We start from the raw sequence: 12,436 nt of genomic DNA, 5'->3' as shown, positions 1-12,436 counted from the left end.
GGAAGATCTACTAGATATTAATTAAATTATAAATATATCAATTCATGCAAATATGACTGAAAAGTTTCATTTTTTTTGGAGAAGGTGGTGTCTATTTACTGATGTGTATTGTCATTCATACTCACAGCTTTATTGACCTGGATAGAGACAAAGGTAGCCTGATTTTATTTATTGTTATTCTGTGTTTGCAGTTATCACTAATATGTTCTGTTAAATTTGTGGATTTTCCCACTTTTTTTATGGTAGCTCGGCCTTCCATATTTCCTAAACTTGATTGGTCATCTCTGTCTAATGTTAGCCTTAGGCCTATACATGCATAATCGAAATGAGGTCAGTGTTTCAACTGTGACTATTAATGATGAAAATTCTGAGTTTAATTTTGTAAGTTTGATCCTTTTAGTTCGCTATCATTGCGAATTCCCACCCACCCTTATATATATATATATATATACGTACAAACATTGTGTAATATGATGTGTGGTAATGTAACTAATTGAGCTGTATACACTGTACTGTGTTACCATACATAGTCATTCATGCTCAGTTGAACTTTATACAAAAATTACATGCAAAAAGCAGCACGGAGGTGCAGCTTGTCTACAATAGAAAGTTTAGTGACTAAAACAGCATTATTAGCCAATCACAAAAGCAAACTTTTCTTAACGTTTTTAGCCCCTTATGATGAATTGTACCAACCTTTCTCTTGTTTAAAGTAGTCTTTTTTTAAACAAATAAATGGACCAAAAAGATATTTTTCTGGGGGGTTAAATTTTTCGAGTTTATAGTTAGGAAATTTACAGATGATTTTGTTTGAGGATTGGAGTCGACATTACACGTGTAGTGTGGGCATGGGTAAGTGTATAGTATACTGCAATACTGTTACGAGTAAGGGTCTGTTTCAGGGTGCTTTTTGTTCAATGGACAAAACAGGGGTTTAAGTTTGTCATTTGATGAAGTTTTTTTTAGTCTCGGACAGCCGTTAAAATCGAGCCCTGTCACTTGATTAATTTGGTTCACACCATAACAGTCTTTGTTCATGAAAATTGAAGATATATATATATATATAGCACCTATACCACTGTCATATCCCAACTAGCCTGATGAGCCTTGGTATTTGCCGAAAGACCTCACCAGAACTGGATATATTAACATATTCACTTTTTCTTTCACTCATAGTTTCTTAGAATCCTATTTAGTACAGCTACCAGCTCTATGTTATAAAATGAGAGAGGTTAATGTCATGTTAGTTGTTCTTGGACATACCTCATATTGCATTTATTTTATTATTTTTCTCTTAATTACACTTGATTTGGCTATAATTAGTTTATTATTTTTTAGTCTTTACTCTATGATTCTGTTATTTATTTATTAATTACTTATTTTTCTATCTTCATAAACATTAATTTTTTTAATCTGAACTGTCCTGCTACCCAGCTCTACAGTTACACATTGTGGTTATTTTCTTGCATGTCAAGGAACACAAAAGTGCAATAGTGCATGAAGGAAACCATTAGTGTTTAGATTTTTTGTAAGATATATTTTTCTTTAATTTTGCTTTCATTAATAGTATTGGTTAGAACATTTATCTATTTTTATTATTTTTAATTTATGATTAATATATATCTTTATTATAAGGCTTATTTTGCATTTTTAGCTTAGTATTTGGACTTAAGACACCTTTAGTAAATCTCCTCATCTAGCCAAACCTTGCATGATATTACTGGGATTATGATTGATAATACTGCTAACAGAAACGTTACCCACCTGATAAAACAATGCATTCTAATCAGTATAACTTTGAACAGTATATGAAATGAAATATATTTAGTACAAGGTTGATTTTTGGTTCCTATCTATGAATGTAGCTTGCTACGATCATAAGTTAATATTAATCAGACTGCAGATGACACTTTTAATTAGTTACTTCTACCTTTCGGAGATATAAACTAACTTGAGAAATTTGTCCATGATTACAGAAAATAAAAACTTTGTAATAATTACTCTCTTGAGAAAGGGCTAACAAATTGGTAATAGGGGCCCTTATTTCAATATGTTGGATGTTATAACTAAATACCACCCAAGTAAGAACTAGGTTTTCAGCATGGATGCTTTGGAGTTTACAGATATTTCTTTTAGAACAGCATACTCTTTCTTGCTTGCACAAATTGTTTTATAAGGTTAATAATCACAGCATCTTGAACATTCTAGTTTTCCCTCATGGTTTGGTGTATAGCATAACTGGTCACTTAATGACTTACGTTTTACTGAATTAACTTGTGATATAAATGTGTGTGTGTGAAATACAACTAGATGAATGGATTTGTGTAGTTTTATTTGTAGTCACGATAGTTCTTTTAGTAATTAATTACTTTACACAACTCTATCAGATCCTTCTTACTAAAAAATATTTAGTCAAAAAACAGACCTGTGAACCTCAACTGAGGTTATTAAAAGTTAACATTTGTAGTGAAGTATAACATTTTCTGTGAAATTTTGATAGTACCAAGTGTCTTATTTAAACTTAATTCAGTCACTTTTTATTAACAGACTGTACAAGAAGGATGTTCTACGAAAGCTAGTAGACTCATGCATATCAAAAGGTTATGTGTTTCAGATGGAAATGATTGTCAGGGCAAGACAACATGGTTATTCAATTGGAGAGGTATGTTTATTTTTACCAATTTAAATCATGAAAGATTTAATATAATGTAGTGTATCATCATAAATACACAGGCATTCTGTTATTTCCAAGAATAAGAAGGTTTTCTGCAGAAGCACAATTTAAATTGATAGCTGATGTTTTGAACCAGTTCCACCACTATTCTAAACAAAATGCAATAATTTTATGATTATAAAATCTTAGACACAACTAAATAATAAGCTGTACTCAGTATTAAATCATGCGTGTCTACAAGTATACAGTTTTAGAATATGGAACAAAAAATTTTTGTAAACTTTTTACTTAAGATCTCAAATCAGTTCCTAATTCATGACCTCTGTGCACGTTCAACTCAACTACAAATAAACTATTATAAATTGAAATTTTTGTTTATATTGCCAAAAACTACCTTAAATCATGAAAATTGGTTATACAGAACTTAATTATTCTGATCAAAATCACATAAAGACATCAATACCAGTCAGTAAAGAGAAAAGTATTCAGTAACCATATTTCTATATAAAGTGAACCAAAATAACACAAACTGGCAGTGATGTTAGCAGTAAAGTACCATATTGTGCTTGTCTTGCAAATTTTATGAATGCTTTCTTAACTACAAAATCTCTAATGTATGTATTGTGCTTATCGAGGATAAACCCGAAGTGAACTATCTTGTTACCCTATTAGAAAAGTGTATTTTTTTCTTTAAACTTTATTGAATTGTGAGAATTCCTTATAATAACACACAGAACAACCTTTTTATGTCAGAAATGTTAAATTAACTTCCTTTCACATCCTCCACGTGCAATATTTGATAAGGCTTAGCAACCTAAGTCAAGCAGCAACTGAGTACAAAGTTTGTAACTAGAAGAGATAATTGTTTGCTATACTTCATTTACTGTTCTATGTTTTAAGAAAAATAACTTTAAGAACTTATTTGTAAATAGTAATAATGTATATACATATATATTATAACTGAAATGTGACTGTATTTTACAAAATACTATTCCACTGAAACACAGCCAAGACAGGTCACTTTGTAAAGGCCAGTTTTATATTCTTGGATATGGTAACATAGAGTGCACACGCACTGCATCATTGCAACTTCTGTATTGTTAGCTATGCATGGCTGAAAGGTCAATATAATAAATACATGTAGATGTATAATGTTATGAGATTTAAGGTATTTAGACTAAAAATTTGTGTTTTCATGTCATAATCTGTAGTCACTCTAGAATAAAAAAAAGCATAATTTATATTTATTTCCTATTTTTTTATGGTGGTTAGGAGGATAGTCAAATCAACCCAACCCATACAGAGGTATAGTACTGAAAATAACAGATAAGATATAAAGTGTTTTCTAAAAAAAACATTATTATTATCTGGAGCTTATAAACATTTCGCATGTATAAAGGTATTTTTAATCTTAAAATCAAAATTACTTTGCATGTTGTGGATAGTCAACATTCGAAAAGAAAAAAGACACGAGAAAAACATTACTGAAGAAATCTAAAAATTTAATAAAAAATAGTTTCCATATGAAAGCCCTGTAATGATTACTGGTAATATGCAAAATTTCATGAAGATGCGCTTACTAATGTAAAAGTTGTAGCACAAAATGATTATGAGGTCAGACCCTGGGACTGAGCCCATGTTGAAAGAACTAATGAACTGAATGTATAACATTTTGTTGCTTATTTAGTTGAATGCTTTACATCAGCCTTGAATTGAAATGTGGTATTTAAAGATCACAGTTTATATTACCACAAAACAGTGTCACGTTATTGTGTTAGTAGCCTGTAAAAGATATTCATTTTGTATATTTTAAAAACTTTTGAAACATGTTTTGAATTAGGGGTCAAAGTGGGAATTATCACATATGTTAGTGACCACATTATAGGCTTAAAATTGAGGTAAAATCAAAATTAATACATTATCAGATTTTCAGGCTTTTCGTATGTCCTAAGGTGTTAATGTGGGATCTTATTCTACATATGTGGTATGTATTATGTGTTTAGAAATTGAAAAACAACCCTCAGTATTATTAAAAGGTATTAATGTCTTTGGATTTGAAAGTAAATCAAGATAAAGATAATTTTTCATATACTATAGAATTGGTGATTTCGGTCTGACAAAATAGTTGCCGATGCCCACTTCTACAACTACAACGTACAATCTCGAGAAATAACAAAAATTTTAAAGGTAGTTTTACTTGGTATGAGCATTCTGATAAGCCTTAAAAATAATGGGTGAACTATCAAATAGAGTAAGAATTTTTGAAGTGACAATTTTTTGTATCTTACAGGTTCCCATTAGTTTTGTTGATCGTGTGTATGGAGAGTCCAAGCTTGGGGGAAATGAAATTGTCCACTTCGCTTCTGGACTTCTGTATCTTTTTGCCACCACATAGAATCAATAAAATTCTGTAAATAAAGACAATATGCACAGGAACTTGATGTTTATAAGTTTTATTCTTGTGTATACATCAATTACTTCACATCGTATTTAATGAAACTTGAAATTTAAATACTCTACTTTTTACTTCCAGAAGAACCAACTCATTTTAAATTTACACTAAATTATTGCTATTCCAATCAGCCTACAACTAAGGTCTCATCATCTGTAAATTCGTAATACGGTATTTCAAGGTTTAATGGGGCTGGACCTTTTCTGATTCGACCAGATGCATCATAGTGGGATCCATGGCAAGGGCAATAATAACCTCCATAATCTCCAGAATTAGCAATTGGAACACAACCAAGGTGTGTACATACACCAATCAGCACCAACCACTCTGGCCTTTGAGCACGTTCTCGGTCATGCTGTGGATCTCTAAGTGTTGACAGGTCAACACTACCTTCTTTTTCTATCTCCTCCGGAGCTCTATGCCGAACAAACAGGGGCTTACCTCGCCACTTAAAGGTCATGTTCTTACCCTCTGGAATTTCTCCAATTTTGATTTCTATCTTGGCTAAAGCCAAGACATCAGCAGAAGCACTCATTGTGCTGATAAACTGAGTCACCAAAGCTTTAGCTCCATAGGTTGCTCCTAAACTTCCACCTGTTAATAACACGTAGAGAGTTTTTTTTTAATTCACTAAAACATTTTTCAAGTATACAAGTGACATTGAAATTTATGGTAACCCATTTTTTAAAGTAGAAATTAATAGTTCTAAGTTACCATTAACTCAAAGCAAAATGGAATGAAGGACTGAGTATGATTAGTGTTACAGAATTTTGTATTAGCTGTTAAGCCAATTTATCTGTAATAGCCCATCATGCCAGAGAAAACCATATGATAAATGTAATAATATTAAAATAGTAAGGTAGAAACCACACACAAGAAAATGTAGGGTAAAATAAACCTTCAACATCAACTTAACTACTCAGAAAACTGTGTGTGGAGTGGGGGTGAGAACGACACAGGAAAATGATGGTTGAAAGCTTTTAAACATTTCTTTTTTAAATAATGAATTAAAACTTGGTCCAGAAAAAAAATTAATTATAAACTATGCTTTCATGCCAAGTTTACTCAGATGCATTGATAATTAAGTTGTTTTGTTCAATTTGGAATATAACATTGTAAAAGGTTATGACATGCACTTTTTACCCACTGAAAGCAACAGTCAATTATATATAATTATTAATGAGTACCTAGTCAAAATATAAAATATATATAAACAAAAGTAAATAAAGTTTCATATTAATAATTAGGCTTAGTGATTATTTGGAGTACTAACCATATCAAAGTTATAATTCAATGACCTTTACAATAAAAAAAATCTATCACTAGATGAAATAACATTCACTTTACACACTATACAACATAAGTTTATTGACCTTTGAACCCTTGTATTTCAATCCATTCTCAATTTGCTTTGACTAGTTATGAAGTACTGTATCAAGGTGTTTTTCTGTTAATAACTACTTCAAAATACTCAAAAACATAGAGTTGGCACTTGGTAAATGATGAGAAAATTCCAGCATCATTTTTCAGATATGATACTGTAAAAATTACAATTAATAGAATCATGATCTACACGAAATACTCTTACAGCTGATAATCAAATATATTTATCTGGGAGTATTATTTAGTTGTCAAAGAGCACTATTTGGCACACCTCACACACACAACCTGCTTCATTAGTTCATATTCTGCAGTCTCAAACAGTACATTCAGAGCTCCCAAACTCACTTCTGAGCATTTGGTGGCATTAATCAGGTTTGGTTCATCTATCTGACCCTTGTAGCAAGAAGTTTCCAGATCATTCACTGTATCTTTCTCTTGCTGGATAGTACTCACACACAAGCATATTTCTTGGCAGTTACTACTCCTGTATGTGAAGTCTGCAACTTGCTGCCTTAAAAAGTTCTTTACCTTTCAAAGTGAATTCTAATGATTTGTTTTTCCTGTACTTTCTTATTAGCCTTGAAGGTGAAGGTTACACTGATGGTCATTATCCTCTCATTCTCTGTTCCTTAAGTAATTGTGCAATGGCACTCTTGGGTGCACTAGCCAGACAGTTGAACTGTTTTGGCAACTGGTATGGGGGGGTAGGGTAGAAACAACTGCATAGGTGTGGATTTACTGGTCGTAATAGTGGGTTGGTCTTCCTATACATACAAATACTTTCTTATAGTCATTGAAAGAAGAATTTGGTTCTTTGAAATATTATGAAGATACATCTATTAATTTTATAGTTATTTAATTCACTTTTCTCGTGCCAGTTTATTTTTGAAACATGCATGCTATTCAACCCTCACCAAAATGTTAGCAAGTCAATAACATTAGTGGACCATCAGCACCAATTGGAAGAGAAAATGATTTCACTATAAACATTCAATTCTCATTACAATGAAAGTTAAAATCATTATACTATTAATATGAAGTAACACAGCTTTCAAAATTACTATAAGTTATTCTTGCACTAAATCATCCTTTACGTGCAATCATTTTACTTCAAGTAACAAGAAAGACTAACATTTAAAATTAAATTTCAGCAAAATATGTTTCGTTTTCATAGAACAAGGCCAAAAGATATAATTAATTGCAGCTAAACATTGACTGACAAGGCTCAAACTGTTACCACATTACTGAGCTAAAGTTTAGAAATGTGAGACAAACAATTTTTAAGATTAAGGATGTTAAACAAACTAGACGCATTCATTTGTGTCATATATGAAAATGAAAAGTCTACTGTACATATTTAAAATATGATGTACCATGCTTAACTAGTAGACTTTCAAAGAAGCACATGATTCTCCTGTCAACAGCATATTGATTCAATAGGTTTTTAGGTTCTAAAATTACAGGTTATAGTGAAAACAGAGAAACTGTGGTAAAACAAGGATTTAAATTCAAATTGCTTAACTATATTCCAATGACTCGTTAATCTACATAAATAACTTGCATACGTAAAGATGCTTTTAGCCACAGTTTCTTACACTTCCTTTTTTTAATCTTCATTTTTTACCTAATACTGTCATATTTAGTGTTATATTTCTCACTTTTTGATACCTATCCTGATTATACATAGAAATAAAAATCACTGAATATATTATGTACAGAAGTCTACACACAAAGCTACCTAACTGATTATACATATGAACATCTCTCTTACGAAATGAACCTGAAACAGACTTTGAAATAAATTAGTTGTTGTGAACAGTGACAAAATAGTGATCATTATCACTACATATGAAAGCTCAACTAGCAGCCAACACTAACTTTTCCATACACTTGTCTTTGGTGTCAATAATCTTGGTAGGTACCTTCATACTGCAAATGAACACTAAAACAAAAAAAAATTAGGTGCTCAGTTTCACTAAACATATACAAGGAAAACATCCTACACTAACCCAACCAGTAACACACCAAATTTCATTGAACTACATAATAATTTTAATTAATGTCCACTTACATTTCTTTCTTTTACTTCTACCAAACACTTATGCAGCAGTAAAAAAGTGGACAGCACTGTTGAAACAAATATTCATATATATATACAAACACACACATCTATATCTGAATTGTAAGTGACCTTGGAGAGAGAGAGTATTGTGTGTGCTCAGTATCCTCTGGTACAAAAAAGGATCTGTGATGAAAACAGTATGCATTAACATCATTTGCTGAGATCTTGTGTAATCAGTTTTGGGTTTTAGCTTAGCATCAGTTCTGGTTAAAAATAATGTGTGTGTGTGTGTGTGTAAGAGAGAGAGAGATAGATAGATAGCACTGTAAGTAAAGATTTTTGGAGCCCTATAGTCTCTTGAGTAAGTCAATCAAGAGTCCAGTATCAAAGGAATAACTTTTGTAGCCTAAAAACTGGGTAGTTAGGACCAAGTCTAGTACCATTTGGAAAAATGAAATATTTTGTACAAACAGCTAATAAACCAGTTATTCAAATCAATACATGGATTGTTTGTTGTTTTAATTGGAACAGCATAACAAGACACACACACACACACACACATAGGTATGCATGTATAGAAAATTAATACTTACACAGTCAAGCAAAATAAAATCAAAAGGAAGGACTGCATTAAAAACGGCAACTCCAAACCTGTGATAAATGACATTTTAATGAACAAACCAAGCCCAAACAAAATTAAATTAAAATGCTACATAAATTAAATGGATCCCCAGGGTACAGGCTATAATGTGGGATATAAAATGTGCCCTGGGTTTTGGAGGTGACTGCAGAAGTAGGACCCACATTGCAATGTGAATACACCATCTATCAGTCTTAACTTTCGTTGTTCGCCAGTCTCACATGAAGAAACTCACAAAAATAAATAAAATCAAAAGAAATACAAGTTTTAATTTATGCAGTGTTTTTAATTTAATTTTGTTTAGGAACTGTTTTGTTCATTAATATATATAAAATATGTCATAAAACTGGTTCACCATGGAAAAATGTACACTAAAATAGTGTAAATAAATAAAACTGATTGGTTCCATTCACAAAATCTAAAGCCACAAATGTCACTGGACAGCTTCAACCATTTAACACAGGGTTTTACCACTGAACAACTTCAACCATTTAACACAGGGTTTTACCACTGAACAGCTTCAACCATTTAACACAGGGTTTTACCACTGAACAGCTTCAACCATTTAACACAGGGTTTTACCACTGAACAGCTTCAACCATTTAACACAGGGATTTATCACTGAACAGCTTCAACCATTTAACACAGGGATTTATCACTGAACAGCTTCAACCATTTAACACAGGGTTTTATCACTGAACAGCTTCAACCATTTAACACAGGGTTTTATCACTGAACAGCTTCAACCATTTAACACAGGGTTTTACCACTGAACAGCTTCAACCATTTAACACAGGATGGAAAAAAAAACACTGGCTTTATATGTATTAAATGCCAGTGTACTGCAGAAACAGGTAACTAAGCCTTAAAGCTCAACACACTATAAACAGGTCTATTTTTAGCTTCATTTTTGATATTTTTGCCTAGTGTTTGGCAGGCTGATCACAACAGCCTTATGAGTTACCAGTTGGACAAATCTAAACTAGCCTGCCAATAAAAGTAAAATGCCAAGACCAATACTCACCAGCCACCAACATGTAACTAAACAATTTTCTTGATTCTTCAGTACTTGATGAACTTCTGTTTGGATCCTTGACACTATTCCTTCTGTATTCTGTGAAATCTGGGACTCTGATATCCGTATGGGCTAACCGGATCTGAGCAGGAACTATAAAAAAACAACAATAAATATTCAAAATACTTAGCTCAATCATCCCTTATGTAAATTTTGATATATTTTTGAAAGTGGGTCAAAATCTAAATACATTCTGTAAGTTTTTAATATACATAGAAAACGCAGTATGCTTATTAGTCTTGTTTCAGCATACATGAAAGTCTGAAGTGTTTGTATAAAAAAAATATTTCCTTTGAAAAAAGGTTATGATAACAGCATTTTTTCTTAACACATCAAATACCACAAGAGCTTAAGAACTACTTAACAAGTGATAATTTTGTTTGCTAATTCACAACATCATACTCCAATTGCTTAGTAAAATGTTAACTCTTGCTCGAGTTCTATTAATATATATATGTCAGTATAAGGAACAAACAAAACTTTAAAGCTACATATAACATATGAACAACAGCAGATCATTTGGGCCTTAAAAAACCACCCTTTAAAATAAAAATTTATATCCACCCTTTATTATTCAGGAAGTTATTGATTCCCACACCTGTAAAGCAGCAACTCCCACTACTGCTGATGGTTATTCATAGAGCTGAGTGATTAGTGTAATTTGCTAATAACACCTTGCTAGATAGAATACTTAAACATTTTTCAAGCAATATATCAATCACCACAAAGGTTTTACAATTCATTGTTTTAGTCATTCTATTCACATCAGTATTATTGGTAAGATCTTGTACATTCTTGCTTTTGTTTTGACAAATAATTTTATCTCCAACAATGAAAAACATTCAACTAACTGACATGACTGAACCTAGTCATGTTTTTTAAAAATCTTTTATTCGAGATATTTATTTTTGGGATAACAGCTTATTAACCTTATATAGAAATTTAAAAGTTTTGAGATGGCTTGATTGGGTAATGAAAAACTTTTATTATAACTGTTCGACGTTTCGACAAGATTTAGTCATCCTCAGGTACAAGTATTTTACATAACAGGACAGGATATTGCTTCACAGACTAATATAGGTATCTTTGTACCCCGGGGTGTTGATTTAGGGTGGGGCCCTTTACTTCAATTTTCATTTCTGCACAGTTCTAATGAGTTGTCTGTAAACAGGGAACTTGTACATAATTGTTTCATCTCATAGAATAACTTTTTGATAATAAACTATCACCAATTGGAAGTATATTATTTATTTCTTGATTTTCAAGCATTTTCCTTGTCTTTACCTGCTTAGTTTTAGTACAGGCCTTGGTTGCTACCCTTTTATAATGTCACATCAAGTGATTTGGTCATTTCTTAATAAACTATAGCTTTGAAAACTAAGAAGAAAGACTAAATATGACTAGGTAGGAAAGAATTACTTTCTATGTCATGGTAGAGAAAATGTAGTAGTTTAAACAGTAGTTAATGGTTTTGAGGGAAATTTTCTAATCCAAGTGAAAGTGTTTATATACTGGATTATATCTGTTTGAAAGCTGTAGAAATTTTCTTAAATGAGAAAACATCAAATTAAAGCTTTAACTGGGTTTAGTGAGTAGGTGAAAGATAAACTATTTTGATAACTCAAATCCTTTATGATTGAATATCATTTTGTTTGATCATTTTTATATTTACAGTATTTAAACACTGTACATAAATAACTTGGCTAACTATCTACTTAATGATGATTTCTAATTGTAACCATGATATTTTTTAAATAACATTATTAATGTTATCAGGATAGTAAAGTTATAATTTTCCTATACTGAAAATGTATTTCCGATAGGTACTTACCTCTTCTCAAATAAATAGCTATTCTCATTCAGTGCTGTCCTCTATATGCAAAATATTTTTTGTGCACACCACAAGCCTTGAAACTCCCACCCATCTGGAATGACTAATTCCAATCTGTCTCACATACAAATTATCATGTGACAACCCTCCACCAAAAAGAGCAAAACACACATTCTTGACGCATGTGACTCCCTCTATTCAATTCTACCGAACTATCAATTTGAGTGTTGGCAGAAAATGGAAACTCCAGTTTTCAGTGGGGAGGAAGTGTGAGTGGAGGTAAGTACCTATCAGAAATACATTTTCAGTATAGGAAAAT

The 12,436-nt window shown here is 31.7% G+C and overlaps 2 protein-coding genes across 3 annotated transcripts in view; one reads left to right on the top strand and one right to left on the bottom strand.

The window, feature by feature from the left end:
• LOC106465384 (dolichol-phosphate mannosyltransferase subunit 1-like) overlaps positions 1-5,110 on the top strand; it is a 36,550-nt gene extending 31,440 nt beyond the window's left edge. For both annotated transcript variants that reach the window (XM_022393277.1, XM_013925608.2), the window contains 2 exons: positions 2,548-2,662; positions 4,965-5,110. In XM_022393277.1, the coding sequence (XP_022248985.1) occupies positions 2,548-2,662; positions 4,965-5,069 (220 nt within the window). In that variant the 3' untranslated portion in view covers positions 5,070-5,110. The remainder of the gene's footprint in view (positions 1-2,547; positions 2,663-4,964) is intronic.
• A 1-nt stretch (position 5,111) lies between these two features.
• Positions 5,112-12,436, bottom strand: part of LOC106465383 (cytochrome b-c1 complex subunit Rieske, mitochondrial-like) — a 13,105-nt gene continuing 5,780 nt past the window's right edge. The window contains exons 2-3 of the mRNA XM_013925607.2: positions 10,236-10,379; positions 5,112-5,720 (exon numbers count right to left, since the gene is read on the bottom strand). Coding sequence (XP_013781061.1) covers positions 5,254-5,720; positions 10,236-10,379 — 611 coding nt within the window. The 3' untranslated portion in view covers positions 5,112-5,253. The remainder of the gene's footprint in view (positions 5,721-10,235; positions 10,380-12,436) is intronic.

This window comes from Limulus polyphemus, unplaced genomic scaffold (assembly GCF_000517525.1).
Source record: "Limulus polyphemus unplaced genomic scaffold, Limulus_polyphemus-2.1.2 Scaffold1926, whole genome shotgun sequence".
Classification (NCBI taxonomy): Eukaryota; Metazoa; Arthropoda; class Merostomata; order Xiphosura; family Limulidae; genus Limulus; species Limulus polyphemus.
The sequence above is the reverse complement of the archived record's forward strand: the minus strand, read 5'-3'. Positions and strand labels throughout refer to the sequence as shown.